The sequence below is a fragment of the Rhea pennata genome, chromosome 11 (genome assembly GCF_028389875.1).
Source record: "Rhea pennata isolate bPtePen1 chromosome 11, bPtePen1.pri, whole genome shotgun sequence".
NCBI classification, from domain to species: domain Eukaryota; kingdom Metazoa; phylum Chordata; class Aves; order Rheiformes; family Rheidae; genus Rhea; species Rhea pennata.
In genome coordinates this window covers 8,135,142-8,159,642 of record NC_084673.1, presented here as the reverse complement: position 1 = coordinate 8,159,642, position 24,501 = coordinate 8,135,142, and the positions used below count along the sequence as shown (strand labels likewise).

General features: G+C 37.2%; 1 protein-coding gene and 1 long non-coding RNA gene across 3 annotated transcripts in view; one reads left to right on the top strand and one right to left on the bottom strand.

Moving 5' to 3' along the window:
* LOC134145416 (uncharacterized) overlaps positions 1 to 10,475 on the bottom strand; it is an 87,534-nt gene extending 77,059 nt beyond the window's left edge. For both annotated transcript variants that reach the window (XR_009959602.1, XR_009959603.1), the window contains exon 1: positions 10,428 to 10,475. This is a non-coding gene — a long non-coding RNA (uncharacterized LOC134145416). The remainder of the gene's footprint in view (positions 1 to 10,427) is intronic.
* A 160-nt stretch (positions 10,476 to 10,635) lies between these two features.
* DIAPH2 (diaphanous related formin 2) overlaps positions 10,636 to 24,501 on the top strand; it is a 252,358-nt gene continuing 238,492 nt past the window's right edge. The window contains exon 1 of the mRNA XM_062584399.1: positions 10,636 to 10,862. Within this exon, the coding sequence (XP_062440383.1) occupies positions 10,740 to 10,862 (123 nt within the window). The 5' untranslated portion in view covers positions 10,636 to 10,739. The remainder of the gene's footprint in view (positions 10,863 to 24,501) is intronic.

Genomic DNA, 24,501 nt, shown 5'->3' with positions numbered 1-24,501 from the left:
AATCCTTTCTAATTTTATTGTTGGTTCTGACCCACTTTTATGAACAGACTATTAACGAAATATAACCCATCTGTTACAGCAGTCACATTATGAGGTTCAAGTAACTGGTCAGGAACAAGATTGTTTCCTATATCTTAGCCAATTGCCCAGCTGCTTAGCCATTGAGTACTCTTATCCACTAATCTGAGATAACAGGATTATGATAGATTATTTTAAACAAAAATATTTACACAAAAATAAGCATGACCATTGGTCAAATGAATGATTACTTGCCTTTCAAAGCTAGTATTTCATTTAGGAACTCTAATAAGTACTTGACAATCTTTTTCTACTTTATACATCATTTTAAAAAACACAGATAGTACAGCAGGAGATGCAGATACAACCAACACAAAAAAATGGAATATTCATTTTATCCAAAGTACTGCTACAATAAAAAATTAATTTCACAGGTCTATATAGTGGATAATTAGTACGTATATAATATCTTTTCATTCACAAATATGAACTGATGGTGTATTATATCCTAAAAGACTGAAATAAAATGGAGAGCACTTTCACACTTGCTATAATATTATGTAGTTCTAGTTTCCAGCATCACTGTTCATATCCAGTAATCACTCTTATCTGCTGCTCTTTATGGAAATTAGATTATGAACACTTCAAAGCTTAATTACTAATCAGCCATGGATACAGCAATGCATTTTTCCAAATTTATTATGCATTATACTCCAGGATTACTGCAAGACAAAGTTGTCTTTTTCCAGCCCTGTACAAGCATAAGCTTACTACAGTGAATGCTTACTACAATGGGAACCTAGAATGTAAAAAATAAGACCAAAGACTGTGGTATTTGTACACACAAAGAATATGACAGCTAGCAATAAAGTTTTCACTGGTATGCAGCAGTATTATCTGCCAGAGTCATGACTCATAAGCAGCTTGTTGGCTGTATTTAGCAGCAGAGGAATGTTTAGTTGATTAGTTCTCCTACAGCAATAGGTAAGATAATATTGAAGTCTAGGCAAACAAATTTCTGGGAATGTGACAGAATTGATAGAAAGTATGAGACTCCTCCCCATCTCTCTCCCCACCCCCCAATTAACCACAAGACCCATTAAGATACTTAAACTAGTGGCTCAGTTATTAAAACCTTGAAGCTGCCATCAGTTATGTCATCCCACTTATCTTTGCATTTATATAGTTAAGATATTTTAAACTTTAGTTTATACAATGATAAACAAGTGGCTACACAATTACATTATTTGGCTCAATGACTCAGCTCACTTACTAAATGACTAACCTCGTAAGAACTATAGCAGAAGGTTCTGTGCTTTGAAGCCTAGTTTTAAAAAATTGTTTTTTGTCATAAAATAGATCTATATAACAAAATAATTTGTTAATATGCTGAGAGATACATCAAAAGACGAATTGCAAGTTTCCACAGCACACTCCACTACTGTCTTTACTGGTTTTGGTGTGCTTGAAAATGAGCATCAACCATGCGATTTCAGATTAAGCACTTCAGAATCTAAGCAACATGACGTCACTGCTGTTGGTAATATGCTGACTAATAGGTTTTTCAGTAAGACAAAGGCAGTGTTGGATAACTGCTGTGCACCAGAATACCAGATACAGAGAAAGGCTTAACTTCATTAAAGTACAACTCTACTTGTGAGAAGTAATTTGAATAGTTTTTTAACTGGTTTACCATGATCAGTAAAATTATAATAAGAATAAAGTACAAGATGAACAGAGAAGGGAAGTTTAAGTCATATTAAGGTTCTAGTATTTCATGAATTAGTTATGAACTTTGAAGAAAACTAAGTGTTTGTCAACTAAATGAGATTTATTCAGTGTAAAGACAAACTTACACTGAATAAATCACCAACACAAATATCACTTAGAAAAGAAGAACTCACAGGAAGATCAGTTTGTTCCAAATATATTAAGATCCCCAAAATAAACTAGAAATAATAATAATTATCAGTATGTCCACTGATTTATCTAGAAAGAATGCTTTCAGAAAAACTTCTCTATTATCATAAAACCAGAATTATTGTATTCTGACGCCTTCTCTATGATTAAGTCTAGCAAGCTATTCATAACTCTAAGTAGTTTAATATTGCAAACAAATAGTATTACTAAAATACAGCCCTACTTAGTCACTTTGTTAGAGGTCTTTTAGCTGAAAATAAAGACACTGTAAAAGAAAAATATAAAGGCATCTTAAAAATATAAAACAATAACTTACTGATTAACACACACAAGCTTAGATTTAACAAGCTAAATCATCAAGCATTAGTATGCTCACCATGCCAATAAGGAGACCAAAGAATCCTTGCTGGTCAGATAAACATTAGTCAGGGAGAGAAAGGCTAGCCTTTGCTACTTGCTGTATTATTGCAGGCACCTTTCTCATACCATATAGCTATCTTCTATCAAATACCTACTCTTTTCCTTCAGGATTGCATAAAGTCACATGTTAACAGTCCTCCTCTTGAATCCTTAAACTATTAACAAGCCTACCTCTGTCTGTAATTTCACCTTTTAAATTTCACGCGGTGCTATTTTGCAGACTTTCTCACAGCTGTTCCTCACAATTTAGCAATTTCCTCATCAGTCTGAGTCAGGATTACACAGCTGGGCCAGATTAGAGCACAGTCCTGGATTCCTGGAAGAGTAAACTGAACGATGAGAGGGTAGTCTGATTTACACTGCCCTTTCCTTTATCTTTTCTCTTGTGTCAGTGCAAGCATTTGTGAAACAACATCACAGGCAAGATCAAGAAACTGACCTAAGTTAAAACTAACCCTTTTTTAGGTTAACTTTAATGCAGACCACTTTTGCAACACATTTATCCAATCACATTTAACAACAGTCACATGAATGACTGCTCTGCTCAAATAGGAGCACTAGGAAGCAGGAAAGGGTAACAGGCAGAGACAAAAATTTTTGAAATCGTCCTAGCTTTTAAAAGTGAAAACAGAGTTTGTATAAATTTCCCTACAGCTCTGAACCGGTAACTTTCCATTAGTAGGACTGGTAGGACTACATGTAAAAAAGCCAAAGGAGAGCATGATCTGAAGAGCAAAGACTTTAGAACTCAACTGTTATCTACACATAAGCAATCCCCTCCTGGAGTGTACTTTCCAAGGCCCTCAGCTTGCTAGAACTATTGCCTCAGGAAGGGAGGGGGAGGCTTAAAAGTCCTTGGAGGACTTAAAGAGACAAACTGGCCCATAGAATAAGCACAATTTAGAACACAGAACCGCAAATTCCAGCTGGACTAGAGAGTGTAGAGTTCCTTTCCCGTTCCACTTCTTTAACCTGCAGTGAAACTCCTATCAGTGAAATCTGGATTGATATCTTTCTAGCTAAACTCAGAAACACTATTCTACTCTGATTTTTCTTGTGCCAGTAGACACCTTAGGCAATCAACCACATAACTACAACATCGCCCCTTCTTGGCTTCCTCTGATTCCCTATGTTTCACTTTCAGTGCATTTTTTGGAGTCTCACCTTCGCTCTCCAGCTGTCTGCAGACTACAGAGGCCTTTCCTCTCGTGACTCCTTTCATTGTTTTATTCCTGGACAATTTCATCTACGGATTTCAGTACTGTTTCTGTTCTGAAATGTTAAGATTGTCAGAGAAATGAGTTTTTAATAAACTGCACAGCAATCATTCCTGTAGATTGAACTTGCATTCTTCTATACAAGAAACTGGCACTTCCTGTACCATTGTAGCATTGTCACCTTCAGAGAATGCCCTAAGCAATGTAACCGGCATCTCTCACACGCTTGTTTTCATGCCCCACCCCCACACAGAGGTATATGCAGGAGTGTGTTTTGTTTTGGCAATTTTGTGTTCATACTCTCATCACTGAAGATTTATTAGAGAACACCATGTCAAAGAAATGTGCCTGTTGCTTAGGTTTCTGACTCAGAAATGGGGAATAACGTACATTGGTCTGGCTGACAAGGTTAACCTCCCGATCGATACACCAATTAATACTTCTCTTTTTGCACAATATCAGTTTATCTTAAAACATCAGGCTGTGAATCGTGGCAGCCTGAGCGTAGACATTATTCTTTCCTAAGTCAGAAATGGAATGGATAGGAAAGGATAACAAGCTTGCCAATTGTCCCAGCATAAACCGTCCTGCCACATGAATCACAGCACTTATAGTGGAGAGCTAAAGATGCTAGTACTTAAGATTTGGTTTTATATTACAATTAATCTGTTATACCTGTAAGCTGCCACTGCTGTATCTCTCCTCTGTCCCTTGTGTCAGAGCTACAGATACTACAGACACAAGTGAATTATTAGCTCAGTAGATTAATCTGACGGAAAACTATTCTTTTTTTCACATATTATTTTTTCCATCAGATAAGTTTGCTGAACCACTTTACCTTGCATGTGAATAAAGAGGGGGGAGAATAAACTACCTTACACTAAACAAAGTTTCAGATCATGTGGAACATCACATTCCCTTGGGCTGAGCCCCAAACTCATCTTCAGGTGATTGCCTGACTAAAAATACAAATTTTATAATGTATACATGAAAATATGCATTTTATAAAAATACACACCCTTGTTTTTTGCAGAATAGGATCTGAGTTAATCTTACTTCTAACTGGTTTACCGGTCTCACTGCATTACATCTTCACTCATTTATAAAGAAGACCAAGCGGATAGGCAAAGAACTCTGATTATCTGTTTCAGAATCTTGCTTTTCACAAATAAGCTCATTTTGAGCAATATTTAAGGAATTAACTGAAACAAAAGTGGTTTCAGAACCAGAAAGGTAGAGCAAGAGGAGATACTTTGTTTTCAGTAAGCTTCATGCAGCGCCGTCTTGATGGAACTCTGCTAGATGGCAAGTAAGCACATTAGACTTCAAAACTACGCTTTCCCATCTGAAAAGCTAGATATGAGTTCTATTTCAGTGGTAGTTTATAATGATTCTCATAGCTTAAGTAAAAATATTAAGTGAAATAAAACCTATACAGGAAGTATACTAAACACATCTCTGCTAAGGTAATTTTTCACTCTGATGTTCTGATACCTGTTTTTCAAGCACATAAATATTTAACTAAGTAAAACCTATAGCGATAACAAAGAAATTATACAACAGAAATCATTAATTTATCTGCAGAATGTTTGCATTTTATAATACCTCACCTTCCTTCAAAGAAACTGTTTAAATCATCCCATTATAATTCTGCTGATCTAAAAAGAGACACATTTATAATGTTAGAATATGGAGCATCATGAGATGCATTTAAAGCTAAACTCCACTGATGATTGTTAATCCTATGTGTGTAGAATCTTATTTACTAAGCTTTCATATCACTCCCAGAGGAAATTATAAACACTATTTCCCCAGGATATAGCCTTCTTTATAGACAAAATAAGTAAAGTAGAGCGGTTACCATTCAGAAAAATCTTACTGCTAAATAACCAAAGGCTTATTTTGACCAGACCCATGTAATTTCCAGACATGTGTGAGGGGTCTGCTAGAGAATGGCTGCAGTGGGACATTTAGTTTTTGTCTAAAGCCTCATAGTAGAAAAGAAATACAAAGATCTTTGGTGCCTAATATGGTCAAGGGGACTGATATAGTAAATAAAGGGAGTTTATGTTGAACAGTTCAGTTATAAACTGTGCTGTGAGACAGCAATATCAAAAGACAAACACTAAGCAGTCTTGGGAAACATACCACACGTTACCTACACAACTACACATTAACTACTAAACATTAACTACACAACTCGGCTACTGGTCCATAGGGAGAGTGCAGAACAGACAGCAGTCTTGCATAGGCTGACTATGTATGCTTAACATATCATTTAATAATGTTATGCTTTGTTTAATTCCAATGCTTTTGGTTTTAACTTGCAGCTAGACACAGCAAAGTACAGTTCAACTGTAGGTCTGCTGTGACTGTGGAGTTCATTACCTCACTAACATATGCAATGTGAAAACTTTTTTTAAAACAATAGGTGGGAGCTATCAGCTTCCTCTTCCTGTGAAGTATAAATAGGTACAGGCAAAATGTATAAGTTGGTTCAAAATTTTCCAGTATATAGCCTAATCAGTGAACTGTTCTGCAGTCATCTCACAGCTGGTTAAAAACAAACTGTAGCTGTGGCCATGGAAAATCAAAATAGCTGTGAAGAAGCTGCCCATGCTGTATTCCATACCCATGTATAGAAATACTCATAATTTGCTGTGCTTTTATTTAACATTTTTGATTCTGTTCATGATTGTAATATGAAATGTAGCTTCATTTTTCAATGATTAAATTAGAATGTTTTAATGAACTTACAAATCACTAACATATATTTGTTAGAAATACGATAGTAACTTCTTGTGACTTAATTTACAGACACATTATACAACGTACAATGACTCTCTCTAACAGGCCAGGATGTTACGGTTGTAGATTAAACTTCTGGCAAACAGTATTTCTTGGGACTATCTTATCAGCAAGTGAATTTTCTCTGGATTTAGATTTGCAAACTAAGCCTTATTTATTAAACTTATTTAGTCAAAGAGAATATTTTTAGTAAGTGAGGTTATTTTGTCAGTACAGAGTATCTTTTATATCTAGATAATGTTCTTTGTTGCTTTACATTGTGTAGTAGTTAACATTTCTAATCTCATTTTCCTACCTTTCAAGTTATTTACACTGTGACTTTTTTATAACTGTATTTCACCACATTCTCACGCATTGTAAGCAATCTTAGTCTGGCTTCCTTCTGAAGAGTATTCCAGATTTTTAAAATTTTTAAATAGGTCATCTAGAACTGCAAAAAGGGAAATGGCAAGAGACTAACCGCTTCAGGAGAAAACTGAGTACAGTAATAGGGAGGAGAGACAAGACAGTTTGAAAATGTTTGGAATTCTGCAGGGATAGTGAAAGGATGATTACAGAGTGTTTTGCGTGGTACAGCCATTCTGCTAAGCATAAAGAATTTTTGGATGAAAAGCTGAGGATATGTACTACTGGATGACTTAACAACATATTTCCTGTTTGTGGTTAGTTAAATTTAGTATGTTTTCTCCCATGGTAGTATACAGAACATTATTTTTTTTTCTTCCCCAGTGCAGTTAGAACAATGATTTCAGCCTTGCTGATTTCCTTCTTCATTACCAAAAGCATGGAAAACAGCACATTTCTTGAGGACTAAAATACGAATAGCTGCTTTTGTGACCTCACCTGTTTTAGAACTGCTGTTTTAAACAGAGGCTACTGCCTCCTCTGGCTAATGGAATTTCTGTCATTGAACTTATAAACTGTCACAAACTTAAAACCCTTTTCTTTTACTTATGTTCTTTGGATATCTGTCTTCTGTAAGTTTGCACAGTTCTAATTTTTATGTTTGGAGCGGGGGAGGGATAAGTGCTTATATTGCTTGAGTCAGCCAGTCATCTTCACAGGCCTATTTTCTTCAAATTCAGATAAAAACACTCTGTCTTTGAGGAGGGCTCAAAATATATCATGTCTATCAGGCCATGATCTCTTTGCTCTAAGTTAATGGTCTCTCTCTTTCTTTTTCTTTTTCTTTCTTTTTTTTTTTTTTTTTTTTTTTTTTAACAGAGGCTTATGCAGTTTCTGTCACAGTTGGCTGTTGTGGTTATGTGATTGAATATGACTGAGATTACATTGGAAACCACAAGGAGAAATGTTAGTGTTTACAGAGTAGCGGCCTTTTGTAGTTACATGGTTTTAATGTTATGAGGTAATTTTTGCAAACTGTATACTTTTAAAATAAATTTTCTTCAGAGATGAAGCCAAATTAAGAACAGATTTGCAACAACTACTAATTTCCACCCTCAGGCCATACCAGGCTGCTCTTGGAGACAGGCCAAAACACTACACTGCAAACTGATTGCCAAAATGATTTGAGATTAGTTTGTTAGTTTAAGGAGAGGGGTTTTTTTGTTTTTTTTTTTGTTGTTGTTGTTTTGGTGAGGCTTTCCTGCTTAAATTTTCCTAAGTGGGACAATTTCATATGTTCTTAGTTCATACACGCAATATTTGCTTTTCCATCCTAAAAATTGGAAAAAAATGAATACTAAAATTCGGGAGTATTACTAGAAACATTCGGAAGAAAGAAATTTCTCTAACTTCTGCTGAGGAGACTGTGAAGTAGAAATAATGATTCTTGATTTACAGTATTCTAATTAAATGCTTCTCTAGAAAAACCTGTAGCAATGTCTTGTACAATTCAAACAATGATTTTATGCCATGGCAATCTCTGTCTGTGCAGAATGTTTGCAAGCTAGAGTTAAAAAAAAAAAGTGTCAATATAATAAACATGCTGTCTGCCAGTCATTTGTCCAACTGTCAAATGGCAATAGGAAAAGAAGGAAGTAAGAGTACTTTTGGGTACATCTTTCATCACATGATGTAGCTACAGCCTAATGGATACACATCTTGTCTCCATTACTGTCAGGGTTGTAGCTATTATTGCATAACAGCACTGAAAATAGTAAATGTTTTGGGGTTTTTCAACTTAATATGCATAGTCCCTGCCCTACCCTCAGTGATTTTTCTCCAAGTCTTGCTTTAGATGATGTTTCATATGATCTGTTACTTCATCAAAAAGTTAACTTAATGCCTAAATAAATGTACGTACATTTTTTTTTTGAGAAAATGTGTACCTGCCTTATTTTGGTAATGTTTTCCCTGCTGTTCTTTCATCTTAGCGCTGAGTCCAATATAAGTTTGCCTGGACAAGACTTGGCTAAAGCAGTATGACTAGTCTTGTGGCAAATTCAGAAATGTTTGGTAAAAAAAAATCCTAGCACATTTAGGAGTTATGTTGAGTAAACAGTACTATAGAGTTTGGATTAGAAATTCTTAAATTTGTACACAGGAATGTCAGGCAGTTGGAAAGTATTCTCTTTTCTCTGACTCTGGAATGAGTGACCTTTCTGCTCCAGTTATGGGTGCTGTTTAATACAGAAAAATAAAGACAGCACAGAAAAACAAAATTGCCAGAAGGGCTGACTGGAAAGACCAAAGCCAAATCTGAGTTTTTTTTTTCTTTTTTTCTTTTTTTTAACTGAAGCTGACAAATCACTTGTTAAACTATCTCTGTAGAATGACGTAGTGTAAATTAGAAACTGATGTGGCTGGAAATAATTTTATATTGCCTGTCACTGTAAACAAGTGATTAATTTCATGATGATTTGATCAATTTTGTAATTCTGAAGCTATGATAGCATGAACTGTGACAGAATATAAAATCAGTGAGACGAAATAAAAAGACAATCATGTTAAAAAGTAGAGGCAGAGGCACAACCTAAAGAAAAGTTCAGATTTGTACACTTTGCCAGTCTCTTTGAGAGAGCTGGTTTGTTTTATAATCTCTTAACTTCTGCTGTAAAGATTCAACCTAAATTTTAAGGCTACGGAAAGCTTTACAGCTGTGAATTTATTTGAAAACTACTATTGTCAGATTTTATCTACAGATTGTGGATGTTGAGTTTTATATTTATTCATAATATTTCATCCATGACTGAGGCTAGTCTTGGAGAGTAACAAGAAATACAAACTGCTACAAGAATCTCAGGCTTGCTTTCACAATGTGTGTATTAGACATGGGGGAAACCCACCATACTGGTCTCGCTTCCTTTCTGAAAAAGAACAGGCCCAAATTGGAAGGAATGTAGACTTGTGACCCTCTTCTAGAAGGCCACTGAATGATATATTCGTATCTAAATGTGTATGCTGAAGATCTGGGAATTTACTTCCTACCAAAATGGTGTGGCTTTACCAGCATATACTCAGCTATGCCAACAAGAAGTGTATATTTTTTAAGCAGTATAATTCTGTTGATATCAGGATGCCTGTCAACGTGAGCCCTCTACCAATTACAGATGCAATCCTTTTCTCCCCTCTATCCTGACTAATATATCCAGGCTGAGAAAACTTCAAGTTAAAACAGTGAGGCTCAGCAAGGGGGATTCTCTAATTCTCTAACCCAGAGAAATGGTTCAGAAAGTTTCTTTCATTGTTGTGAACAGCTAGCAGGTGTCAAAACCACAGACACCAGGGACTGGTGTTCTCAAATCTGGATAGGAGAAAACAACAGAAATCTTCAGGTTGCGCTAACAGTCTCTCAGTTTTTGCTAAAACATCATTTGTCCACTGCATTCAGTGTATTTCCCCACACACGGGGACACAGGTAGCCAGGACGCCTTTTTAGGTGTAACCCGGTGTAAAACACAGCGGGACACACGACGCCTTTTTAGGTCCCCCCTCCGCGCCGGGTGTCAGGTCTGCAGGGGCAGGTTTGCCCCGGGCCGTCCGGCCTCCCCCCCACCCCCGCGGATCCCGGCGGCCAAATCCGGCCCGCTCCGCCCGGCCCGGCCCGGGGAGAAAGGGGGCTGCTCCTGCCCCACACTCCACCTTTCCAGCGGCCGTTCCTGTCCGGACCCCCTCGCGCCGCCATTTCCTCGACGCCCGCCGCCCCGCCCCGCCGCCCGCACCCGCCCCTTGAGGCGCCACCGCCCTCGCGTTCCTCAGTGGCGCATGCGCGGCGGGCGGCGGCGCGTGCGCGCTAGCGGCCCGGCGCGGGCGGGGCGGGCGTGTGCGTGAGGGCGCGCGGCGTTGCTGAGGCGCTGCGCGGGGGCAGCGGCAGCCCTATGGGGCCCTGAGGACACAGCCCCGCGGCGGGACGGGGCTGCCCGCGGGCGGGCGGACGGACGGACGGGAGTGAGCATGGAGAGCCCGGCGGCGGCGGGCGCTGGCGGCGGCGGCGAGGAGGCGCTGAGCTGCGGCAGGGCGAGCGCGAGGCGGGGCGGGCGCGCCGCCGAGGAGGAGAGCCGCAGCAAGCCCAAGCTGGTGAGCGGGCGCGGCGGGCGCGGGCCGGGGGCTCCGGCGGCGCGATGGCCGGGGCGGCGCGATGGCCGGGGCGGCGCGATGGCCGGGGCTGCGCGCGGGCCGGGGCTGCGCGCGGGCCGCCCCGCGGGCGGAGGCGCCGTCGCGGCGCTGCTCCGCTCCGCTCCGCTCCGCCGTGCCGGCAGCGGCGGCGGCGGGCGGAGCCGGCGCGGCGCTGCCTGCGGGAGGAAAGGCCGCGGAGCTGCAGCGCGGCCGGGGGCGGCGGCGGTGGCGGGGGGGGGGGGGGGGGGGGATCGTGTGCGCTTCGCTCTTCAGCGAGAACAGCTGTTGCAGCAGGAGGGATCGGACAAGCTTCTGAGTGCGCGAACGCTCTTCAGGACCGTGGAGCGGGCCCGCTCGAGGGCCCGGGAGTTCGTTTTGTCCCTTACTGGGGCCGGGATGCTGGGTTTAACAGGAGCGATCTCTGCCTGAGAACCTGGTGCCTTGGAGCAGGAGGTACCACAAAAACCATTTTAAACCTAATCTTAGCACTGGATTGTGCCTCGGGTTATAAATGCAGCAGCATAAACGGTGAATAACAGCATGTTGATTATCACTTGTTTATTTCTGTTATTTGCATTTACTTGTTTTAACTTTGCCTTAATTTGTTTTAGTTCAATTCCCTTGTGGGAATTCAAGAGGAGCAGTGGAGTGGACTCTTAAAACTTACCTGATGTTTTGTATAAAGTGGAGTTTTGTTTAGTTTCCACAAGGTTTTACACAGATCGTAGTAGGATTAAGTTAATACAAATGCTTTCACCTTATGTTCCTTTCATCAAGCATAGTGGAAAAGAGCCTTGGGAAGCTGTTAAGTGTGAAAACTGCATTTCTTTATTACTGCAAACTGAGTTAAAATGTGTTTACAACTGATGTTAAATTGGTAACATATGAGCTGTAAAAAGCTGCTGAAAGTGCCTGTTATTTAAGAGGATGACAGAAAGCCAGAATACTAACATCAGCTTGTATTAAAAGTGACCGTGTATATCTTAACCAAACATCATCAGATGTGATGTCTTATTTTGTTATATAGTCTTCTTACAAACAAACTCCTACTTTCTTTCACTGTCATAATATAAACAAACTTCTTACGAATAAGGTAGCTAGGAAAGATAGTTGAAAGTGCCTACAGAGAAGTTATTGAAAAGAAACTTCTTTGTAGTGTGCGAACACAGGAAAAGTGCTTCTATTTGAAGCTGTAGGTACATTAGATGCAAAGATGTAGAATTGCTTTCTAGCAAGGGAAAGCACTTTGTTATGTAATAACTATCCAATTTTAAAAGTAAAGTGTGAAATGAGCTCAACTGTGTTACGCGTGCTTACTGTTTCCATTGCGTGTTCTCTTCAGTCATTCTAGAGTCACTAGAGTAGACTTAATTTTTTTGCTACATTTAGTGGAAAAATATTAGAGTAATACTTGAGTTCTTAGACAGTTAAATGTGATTTTATTTCTTGAGGAAAACACAACTGAATGAGAACACGAATTTGAATAGTGGTACATTATTTGAATTAAATAGCTTCTGAAAGACTATTTTGCCTTGAGATACAGTACTACCTTCTGATTATATAATTGAGTGAGTATATTGAGTGGGAGAGTAGTTTTATTTTGGATGTGGTCTACACGAAGTCTTTATAAAATTTCAAGTGAAACAGAATCCCTCTCAGTGAGGGGAAATGGATGGGCTGAATTCAGGTGCGTTCTAAACTCGAAGTAGTGTGAGCAAATGGACAGTCAGATGTATCAGTTATTGATGTCTTCTAAGGGAAGAACAAGACTGTAATCTGGGAAAAGGCTTCATCCATTATATGAAAGAATAACCTTGATCAATTTTGCTGGCTTTAATTTTGAATGAGGGATTAGTTCAGCTGAGGATAGCAGTCTTTTTACGTAGTCACAGAGCAACCTTATTGTACCTCATCCCCATGCTCTTCATTGTGCAAATAAGATTAGGGAAGTATTTGTGACTTTGGTAAGAAAATAGTTGGTATTTGTACAAGTGTGAAATTGTCACTGAGTTTGTACATAAAGCATTTGAAGAGTTTAGTATGGAGATTTTCTTGCTTCGATTTCACAACTTTTTTTCCTTTGGGTCATTTTGAGTCATTCAAGTCCATTATAATATATTGAACTTGACAGACCGTGGAGTTAGAATTTAGTGCCATTCTTTCTCCTGAGATTCAGTGTCATAGCTGGAGCACCTTGACACGTCACTTTTGCTGGAAGAAGTGGGTTCATCTTTTTGTTTTTCCACATATTTTGTTCTGGCACAAGGACTAGAGGTAGGAATGAGTGTTTGATATTTTTGTTGTTGTTGTATACAATTAAACGGGTAGAGAAAAAAATTAAATTCTTTTAGCAAAGAATCATCTGTTCTCATGCCAGTACTGAGTATAGGCTGGCATGAGATAGGAGTGAGCAGCTACAATCTTAACTTGGTTTGGCAATGTGTTTCTTCTGCAAAATGAAGTTTTGTTTAAAGATAAATTTATTAAATTAGAGAAAGCAGCTATCTCAGAAATTTCCCTAACAATCTTAACTTAGTTTGTTAGCCCTTAACTTAGATGTTGTTTACTGTCTGTAGCACTTCAGTATGGGATGAGAAGTATGTGATTTTGTTAGGTGTGTAGGAAACGGGTAAGTGCCTGAAAGCATTCGATCCGATTTGATGTTGTTATTGTAGCTAAGCTGAATCCAAATGCTTTTCAAGTGATTATCTTTCCTAGTTGAGAAGATGAATCAAGGCTTTTTATAAAAGTTCATGGCAGAAGAGCAGGAAAGAATGGTCATAAATAGAAACAGGAGGTTCTGGATATAAACAAAAACCAAACAAACCCCCTAAAAGCCTCTGTCATTCCAACGATGGATAAGCATTGGAATGGATTGTCTAGAAACATTGTGGAACCTCCATCCCTGGAGGTTTTCAAGATTGCTTGGAATTCAGTGTTTTTTGTGGAGATTGGATTGGAGACTTGAACACTTTTTGAATCTCTGTAATGCTATGAATCAATGCTCAAAAGAGGAGTTAAAACAGGATTTGCAAAGCTGCCTAAGTGAACACTGCTAACTGCCAATTAATGTGATTGGGTGTGGTTAGAAATGTCTTTTCTTTGGCTAAGTTTATAGTGTTAAATCATGTTGGTTTAGTAATAGCATAAATCGAAATATTTCTGTGCATGTGGTAGCTAGTGCCAAAATATTTATAAGCTCTTGACATTGATCCTAAATGGTCTGGAGATGTTGAAGGAGTGCTATACTACCCCCGAGCTCAAGTTTGTGTGCTAATCGTTCAGAGTGATAATATATTCCACAGAAGTACAAACCAAATTTCTGAAAGGGGTTGTTTTAAGTGTGATGCTGTTTTTAATAGTACGTTGAGAGAAAGATCTCATTTACCATGATAAGCAAACTGTTGGAGTTAAGAGAAAGCTTATTTAACTGGAGAGCAAGTAGACTTGATGGTTCTTCCTAACAGGAGCAGCTCGTACCTTGTTTTAGAGGTAGAGATTACTTTTGCTTCTTGTGCAAGTCTTTTAAACCCTGTGAGCTTTGAGATGAATCACAAACTAAAGACTTTGTTTCTGACTATGTGCTGTAAGCTTGTGTCAGATAGGATAAGTTTTTATCATTTAGCTTAAATACAGAGGTAAACCATGTGCTTGGGAGAGTAGATTTTCCAGTTACATCATCCCTTCCCCCTACTTTTAAGTGCAAGAGTTAACAAGTGTTTTATGTAAGGCATCGGTAGTACCAGTTACTGTCAGACAGGACCTGTGTGTTTGGTAATAAGCATCCCATCATCATTTTTACCTCCTCACGCTATTTGATGTCCTTGTCTTGTGAAGGAGTAATGTGCTCTTTACATGCGACTTTTTTAGATGGTTGTATACTGCATAAGCAAACTTATCAGCCTGTATTGAGCAGAGATCACTGGCAAACGAATGAAACATTACATTTGAGACCACAGAGTGTCTAATAGTAAGACAGTGCATGCATGCAAAGGATTTCTGGGTTGCTTCAACTGTATGCTTGAGTAAGATTAATTGAAACGCTTTGTCTTTTAGAAGATAGTCTCATTCTTACTAGATCCCTGTAAAGTTATTCTAGCAGGTGAAGTTAGGCTGAGGTACAATTGTAATTGAAGAATGAACTTGACACCTGCTGGAAACTTGTTTATGTTGGTATTGGTATTAGAGCATGTATTCTAGTATGGTGGAGTAGAGCATACTTGATACTGACAGTTAGGTGAATGCTTTAGCTTTTAATGTTAATTGGTATTGATGCTGTTTAGATAAGATGATACAGTGATAAGCCTATCTGCTTGTCGTAATTAAATTTCATGGAGTACTTCTTATAAGACAAAACGGTTGAGCCTTGCCATACTATGCAGGAAGCTTTACAAGCAAAACAATTTCTATCTGGGCAATGAGAAAGAAAAAAATAGTGAAAACTGACAGTGTACACATCAAAGGAAGTGATAGATTAAATAAGTGATGCTTTCTTTAGAGTTTAAGCACTGGGGTGCTGAATGTTCAAGATATTAAGGATGAACTTGCAATTTATTTGCTTTATGAACAGTGTGTACAATTTATGTTAATGACACTGTGATTGCTGATGACCTAAGTGCACATGTGAGAGAAAAGTCAGGCTTAAAAATGTTGGTGTGTTTAAAAGATGACTTCATCTTTTCTGCATCAATTGCAGTTCTTCAGAGGTAAGCAATACTGGCTAATAAAATCCCCCCTCCTCTGGATTTTGACAAGGATAAAAACTATTAAAGTGGAAAAGAAAGAGATAGTGCTTGCTGCTGAAGCAACTGACAATTTGATTTGAGTATTCATCAGTTTACTAGTTCAACCTTAAAACCACAAGCAGTTAGGAAATGATTGAACTTATTTTTTTTTTTCCACAGTTGCTTACAATTTGTATATCTAAGTCATATTTTATGTTTTTAATGATTCAATAGTTTTATTTTGGAGGAGAATTTTTCTTTAATCTGAGGGATTTCTGATGAGGAGAGCAGATGATTTTGACAGACTAACAAAAGATGTGTAACAATTTGTATCAATTTATGAAATTGCAGGTAGGCAAACCTAATGTGAAGCAGCTTAAACTTGTGTGTTATTTTTGTATCAACTGGATCTTTCACTTAAGGTCTTGGGAATCAAGTACCATTTCACTACTTGAGATATTTGTTCCACCAATATTGATCTCCCGTTTTCAAGCATAAATACCTAATAGATAGATAAACTGAGTCTTGCTTGATAAAAGTGGTAGTAATGCAATTATATTCTGCTTGTTAACTAATAGTTCATTATATGGGAGGAAAGGGTGAAAACTGAAGAAATGCTTAAGCAGTTGCTTATTTCTTCAAAAAAAAAAAAAAATGCCTACAGTTTCTAATTAATGTTCATAACTGTGAACAGATTATGTGCAGTTTGGGCTTCAAATATTAAAATCACTTTTAAAAGGTTGCATTAAACATCTTTGCCAGAAGACAGAGATACAGAATGGTTAAAATACATTTGCCTTCTATCATCTTAGATTAACTATTTTGCTGTTAGGTATTTCCCTTAAAGACACCTAACACTGGTGAATATTATCTTCTTTCACCATAGGGGAATGCCACATTCTGGCAGTGTCATGTACCATTGTGGAGTTTCACAGTATCTTGCCCAGCAAATTAGAGTGAAAGTTGGATATATCACTAAGTGAATAGCAGATGTGTATAATATGCATGCTCTGAGTAAATACAGATTATCATCTGGATTTAGAGCTGCCAAAATGATTGTAGATAGCCCACAATGTTTTTTTCTCTTAGCTTTTTTTATTATATAACAAAAAATATTTAGATTTTGTTTAGAAAAATGAATATTTTCTCATGTACTTTTCAGACTTTTGTAAAAGTGATAATTTTAAAATCTTGTACAGTTCTGTCATTGCTGAACATAAGTCAGTTTTAGCTACTCATTGATAAAATACTAAGTATTTTTTTAGTGACTTCAGCTCTGGTTTTTGTGAAGAAAGAGCTATCAAATATTACTCTTCAATAAACATTTTAGTTGACTTAAGGTAAAAAAAAAAAAAAAAAGTTTTAGAAATTGATTTAAAAATGCTGTCCAGGCTTTTTGACATCTGTAGCATGTGAAATCATGTGACATGATATGTTTATCCTGTTCGGATAACAGTATATATTGGGTTTAGAACTGCTGATCCCTGGAAGAGCAAATTGCTACCAAGAAAAGTTGTGAATATATATCACTTGCAGATCTTCAGCTTTTTGGGATTATGTAGATAAAGGTGTCTATTTCAGGATATAGATTTATATATAGATTTTTAATGTAGAGAAACTAAAATGCTTGTAGTATGCCATGATTTTAAAAGAAAGGAGGAAGAACTCAGAAGTTGGTGGTGCTTGTGAACTCAGAGAAATTCAGAGATTTCCTATGTTGTGACCTATTCCATGCATAGGAGGAAATGTAATGCAGCGTATGTATAATATGTCTAATATAATATATGGTGTGTGTGTGTATATATATATTTCTGAACACCTTGTGGTACTGACATCCTTAATGCATGACAGGGTTTCAGGTCTTCCCTGGCTGAGGAAGAGAAAGAAGGCTGGAGCAGGAAGTAGTTCAGAATGTGTGCTAGTGTTAATAGTCAAGTATGTCCAGTGAGATTTAATAGTACAGGATTGGTCATACAGATGTGCGGAGCTGGAATAAAAATGCTACTGGATCCTTTTAGACTTTTAGCAGACTTGCAGAAAGAAAAATTCTTTATTCCAGTTTAGCTGCTTTTTTTCTATTTTTTTCAATGTCAAATCTTCGTGACTGATTTTGTCAGAGCCTTAAATAAAATAATTCTTTAATTACTTCAACTCTGTTTTTTGAAAGTGGTGTGAACTGTTAAGGCATAACTAAGTAGAAGTGTAACAAGCACCTGCCTGACCATAAGAACTCCAATCAGATTTATTCTGAAAGAGGTAATTGTAGCGAAGCTGAGTCCTTTGTGGGTCCAAGTAGAAAGGACTGTTGCTGCTTTGCTCATTCCAGTGTGGTCAAAATTGCAGTGTGAGCGTAAGGCTCAGCAGTTTTTTAGGGGCAGCAGTGCTTGCTTAAACAGTCTCCATGCTGATCTCTGTGCTATACTCACTAAAGTTTTTGTGTGGCAGTGTGACGAACAAGATCAAGACTGATCCAATCAAAAAATATATTTGTTCTTGTCTTTGTGGATTATTTACTGGAATTAATATGACCAGAGTTATGGCAAACTGGAACTCTTCCTTCTCTGTTGGTTTGTCTGAGTTCATCCATTAGTGCTATTAAAACACCATTGTGTCTGCTTTTCAGCCGTCTCCTGATGATAGTGTGTTGATGGTAGCAAGGTGTGAAAGCAGCACAATGCACGTGAGTTGGTATATCTGAAAAGATTTCTTAGGGCAATTGTATAATATTGTAATCTGTATGTTAATATAAACCGTCGATTCATCTGACCTGTAAAAGCTGAGATAATACCTTAGAAATTCAACTCAGGAATGAGTTCCCACATGGAAAATGTTTTAGGATTTGGTACAGCTGGTGGAAGGTATTCAGTCACTTGGGTGTGGTAGTATTTGGTTTTGAAGGTGTAGTGAATACTGTAGTATCACCACACCTCTGGTATATAAAACAAAAACGCCTTTAAGAGCCTTTAGTAGATAAAGGCTCTGCCTATGTAAACAGGAAACTATTTTTGAATTAGTTTCAGAGCCTTTTTGTGGCTGGCTGGGGTGGGGGAGGTAGAGAAGAGGAAGTTCAAGGTGATATATGTGACAGGCAGCTTCCTTGTAAGCTTTCCTCTTGATCCTTTCAGTGATCCAAAGCGTAAACCACTGGAGACATAAAATGATAGTGGAGAAAGTGTTAGGCGTGCTCACTGTGTGATGCATGTTGGCTGCTGGCAAGTGTCCTCCTTGTAGTGTTATCAGATACAGAGGACACCAAAGATGAAATATGTGTGTTAGTAAAGATATTTCCAATTTTTATTTCAGAATGGTTAAGTGTATTGAAATTTGTAAATTTGTTTTGAAAGTATACAATTTAAGTGTAAAAAGTCACCAGGTGATTACAAAAATGTGATCAGAAGAAATACTATCTTTTTGTCAGAGTTTTTTTTTTTTTTTGGTGAAGATACTTTTACATTTACTGCTCTGCTAACTGTAGTGGAAATATGTTTGTGATAAAACCCCTCAAAGTAGCGTATTTGGTTTGTCTTGTGACAATGCAGAAGAATTTACCTGGGAAATGTGAACTTTTCAGAGCAGTGTTTGACTAATAGGTTGGAACAAGTTTGTAAATAAAATGTTTGTAGATTTGGAAAAAGATGGGAAATAGTACTGTAGAATCCCAGAGAGCTATGTAACTGGAGACATAAATCACAATTGCTGCCTTAGTGGTTGTAAGTTACAAATAACACATGTAAAGAAAGATTCTTGATTTTTTTTGGGTGTGTTTTATGTTTTCTCATTTCCATTTGATTTCAGCTATTAAATCCAGACAGATTCACCTACTAGAGAAAAAAGAATGAATAAAGAATTTTGAGAGATGGGACTTTTTTTTTTGAACTACTGCTTTGTTGCATGCATATGTTCTATTAAACTACAATTTTTTTTAAACTGTCAGTTTCTTAAGATGATACATTAGAGGTGAGACAGATGTAAAGAGCTATTAATTAGTTGAAAGGTTGCAGGTGCATCATGAATAACTTGCCACTTAATTAATTTGATTTAATTGAAATAATAGTTTATTGTAGAATTTCTGGTAATAACTATGCATAAAGGCAGACTGCAATGAAATATCTACATTTTACTTTAGTTCTACCTTGATGGTATCTCTTTGAAACTAGTTGGTTATATTTGTAAATGGCTCTGTATAAATTCATCATTTCTGTTGGTCTCAGGGATGGCTGTTGCACATGGCAAAATAAAGAAAAACTGAGTACTTTAGGTTGGAAAAACTTAAGTAATTTAGTACTACAAGTAGTTATTTTTTGTACAGGATAATTTCTTGCTTTTCTGCTGCATTTTGATTCCTCATCTCCTGCTGTGAATTATGTTGGTATCTACAAAATTGTAGTAACTTCTAAAATACTATAGCTTCAGGTGAAACTCTGTTGGATATGTATATTGTGGTTGTATGAGCGCATGAATAAATGAGAACTTGACAGTTATTAATAGTTCAAGTTGTGGTTGTATGAGCACATGAATAAATGAGAACTTGACAGTTATTAATAGTTCAAGTAGTTGCATGCAGTGTTTCATTTGTATTAGAACAAATAAATATTTGCATTAAAAATATGATACTACGGGATTGCAGCAATAATCAACAGTGTAAGATGGGAAAATCAGCAATGGAAACATACTTCTGTGTACTTGAATTTTCAGGCTAAGGATATATTGCATTTTTTTTTGGCACCTGAAGAATAACATTGCATTTGTTTTGGACTTGAACAATTTCACATTGAAATCTAATTTTTTGTAGTGAATGCTCTAATGGACTTTCTTGAGGAACATTCTATTTAAAATATAGGAATTTGAGTAGTTGAGTTGATAGTGACATTTTGTGCTTTGCTTAATTAGAAAGCTTATTTTAAAGCTACACCTCCTAAGCCTCATTTAGTGAAATACTAATAGAAGTGCAGCATAATAATTCCAAAAATGCTTTAAGATGGGTTTAATGGTTTCTGTACATGTATTTGGTGCTTGCAAAAGATGCCAGATGAACATTAGAGAAGCAGCCATCAGTCCTTGTAGTTGCTATTGAACTGGTATTGGGCAAGACTGGTTGTCAATATTGGTGTGTTTTGTTTGCTGTGACTCGACCAGGCAAGTTAATTGGTTTAGATTTGGAAGAAATTAGAGGTGGGGTGTTTTTTTTATGTTTGTTTGTTTGTTTGGTAGGAAAACAGATTGAGATCACTTACTGAACTAACCACTTCTATAGTCATTGGATCAACTTTTGGGACTTAATTACAAGTGAAAGCAGTGCAACTCCTACCAGGATAAATGGACTGTTAAGATATTTATTGGACTAGTTACCTGCTTGTTGCTTTTCTGCCCAGTTTGCTCATCAGTACAATATTAAGCCCTGTGTCTCTGCTTCTTGTTTTTAAAAAGAAAAACTGTTTGATTTCCCATCTTTAAGTTTATAGGGGACTTTATTTTTTTGTTCTTTTTGCATAATATTATAAATTAATATAAAAATAAAAACAATATAAAGTAAAATATACAAATACTAAACATATTTCCCCTCTGCTGCTTGAGAAGAGAATTAAACTGGAAGCATATTGGGAGATAATTGATGTACTTGGCAATAAACCACAAGACCAAAAGCAAGTTACAAAAGTTTACAGGTAGCCTGTGCTGTGAAGAGTTTGATCTAATACTGGCCAGCTCCTTGAAAAGGAAGTATTTTTCTTTTGTTAGACTTTGAGGAAGAAAGGACATAGGCTTTTGGATTTTTTTTTTGTTTGTTTTTAAATAATAAAAACAAATGCACGACTAGCCAAAAACATAGCCCAGAAAGGAACTGGCAATGGTAGAGGTGTAGTGAGCCAAGGGAGCTGGAATTACTTTTGAGCATTATTCATTTTGTCTGAACCCAGCAATCGTGGAACATCTAGTCGCCGGGGATCGTGCAGACAGCTCCTTAGAGTAATGTTTGTTCTGTATTCCAAGATCTAGACTTAGTGGCAAAGAGCGAGTATCTGATCGGTGCAGTATGCGATTGCTTCATAAATAAATTGATGATGAAGATATATTTTTTCAGTTAAAAGCTTGATATAATACTAAAATTTAGAAAAATAAGTAATGCTGTAGTCAAAGCATATGTGCAGGGGCTTTCTGCTCCTTTTCCTGATCTTTCCCATTTGTATCAGCTTCCTGAGAAGATGGCAGGCCTTTGTCCTACAAGGAAGTAGGAAATGAAGCAACATGTAGCATTGCTGGAGAGGAATTATGTTGTACAGAATAGAGAGGAAGTAGTGGTATCGTTTGGCTTCCGTGCAGTTGAGATTCTCTGTTAAGAAGGTAAAAGGAAGGATTCCAGATGCTTGAAACAGCTTGTGAAATCTTGTGAAACAGCTATGATCTTCTGTTAAAGGAGAAAATTAGCAAAAAAGATAGTTTATCATAATATTGGAGTGTAGTGTGTGCTTGGGTATGGATATCCACATGAATTTTATAAAGGTTTTCCTGTGAATTCAGGAAACAATTGCTTTTAAATATAAAATGTTAACTGATGGGATTATTGTTTATCTCAATTCATTCAGGAATTAGCTTAAATCTTAGAATATTGTTAGTTAATACTAATGGATTGAAGAAGCCTGTCTTTTCAACCTAAGCTTTACTTGAAATTCAAATATGAATATGTAGGCTAATAATTACAAATTGAAGGAAATCTGTGTATTAGGTTTATAGGTAGAGACTTTATCAAAGCCTGTTGCTGTACTTTGGCATGTGTAGTTTGGGAATGGTTCCACCAAGCTGGAGAATGAAGCTGTTCTTTGCCTTTTACTGGAAGCTGGAGACAAAGACTAAAACAACACAGAATTCAGGATTACAAAGGTTGGAGAGGCTGCAGCAGGTGTTGACTGTTCAGGTAAGAAGTAGTGTGCTAAATCAAATGGAGTCCTGTCACCATTAGGCTCCTCATTTTTTTTCCTGTTGATGAGAAACGCAGTGGGTGATCCATTTGCCACAGAGGGGTAGAAAGGAGGAGCTGAAGCAGTTCCAGGGAGCGTGGCTCACACTGCCTGGGAGCAACAGCTCTTGCTGTCCCACTAGATAATAGGATTTAAAAAAAAATATAAAAAAAAAAAGACCCCCCCACACACACTTGTTTTATGGGAATATGGGAATTAAGATTGAAAATAACACCAGAGCTAGATCACTGCAGGTGCAGCAAAGCCAAGATAAAAAACCTGTTGCTAGATGTTTGTCAATGTTTGAGATTCATTGCAACTTCTAAGTCGCCTTGATTTCTAAAGTAACTTCTACTAGTCTGTCATATTTATTAGCTTATTCTGAATCTGTGAATGATTAAGGCTTTTATAACCCAAGTCTTACCTTTTTTTTTCTTATGCACTGTAACAAAACTGAGTATAATGTGACATTGGATAAAAATGCTACTTTTATGGCTTATCAAGAAGAGGGGTGGACTCAAGTACCTCAGTCACTTTGAGCTTGTGTGCTAACTTTTGAACTTGGCCAGCTGACATAAGTTTATCCTTTGAGTTCAGATTTTGTTTATAAATCTGTAAAGGCTGATATGTGAAGTCTCTCTAGTGGTATCTAAAGTATCTTTTAGATGAACAGAATATTCTTACTGAGATCTTTCTCTTATTTCATAGAGATTTTTTTGCCAGACTGCCAGAATACTTATAAAAGTGGGAGATTTTAGTTATCTTTTTTTTGAGACCTAAGGATAGTCAGGGGTCTCTTAGTAATTTACTTCTCCCCCCCACTTCCCTCTCTTCCCCCTTAGATGTGTCCTAAAAGACTTCTGTTGGTTGATTGTGTAATGCTACATTTATTTCTAAATTGAAGACTGAAATGATAGTGGATCACGTTTCAGAAAAATGTGGAACCTTCAAACTAAAATGTAAAGTCTAAATTTTTATATTGTAAAGAGAGGGTTTGCTTTGTCTCTTAATCTTTGTAAAGATTTTGATTACTTCAGCATCGGTTAAAACATTCAAGACCTGATTTACTTCAAAGTAATAGTCTTGAATATATTCTAATTGTTATATGGCCTGTTAAATGTAATATTTGAAACCGGAAGTAATCAAATGTGTTGAAATACTTATGGTGGATCTCTCAAGTTAACCTGAAGTACTGCATGGAGGAAATATATTTTTTAATTAAATGAAGCTAGGCATAAAGTATGTTTTGGCTATTAAGAAAATATCCGTAGTACCACTGCCTCACATGCTAGTTTCTTTAGCTTACCGCTATGGTATTAAAATTCGCTTATTGCCTACGCTCATCTACTATGTATTCCTATGAAACATGGATAATAGTTTACAGAACATGTATCTGTTATATAGACTTTGTAAATCTTGATATATCTAAAAGTGATCTGGCAGTCCTCAATGGACTACTGCGTTGTCTAATTAGCTCTCTTTTTTAATGAGCCAAGCGACAAATGGAGAAGTGGTAACAGAATTATTACTACCATACCAGCAATTGCTTCAGATCCAATAATGATGAAGCTTTCATAACTGCATATTGAGGCTGGTAAGCTAGTATGCATTTAATAAAAGCAGCATTGCAGTCTGTGTGTTGTGGAATTCATGAACAGAATTATGACTTGGCTTTTTCATGTCTAGTTTATAAAAGTTTTAGCTAGCGAACTACTTGAAGAATTCAAAGGCTGTAAAGCATCTTGGAGAGACAGTGTGCCTCTACTGAGAATCATGTTGTACTATTACAAGGCTTTTTCAGGAAGCTCAAAGGGAAGTTTGTTTTTTTTAATAAGGATTTGTTTGAAAATAATCAGTGCATTGTGTGTCACTTAATTGACTGTGACTAGTTATAGGAGTATGTTAACACTTAATCTAAACTGA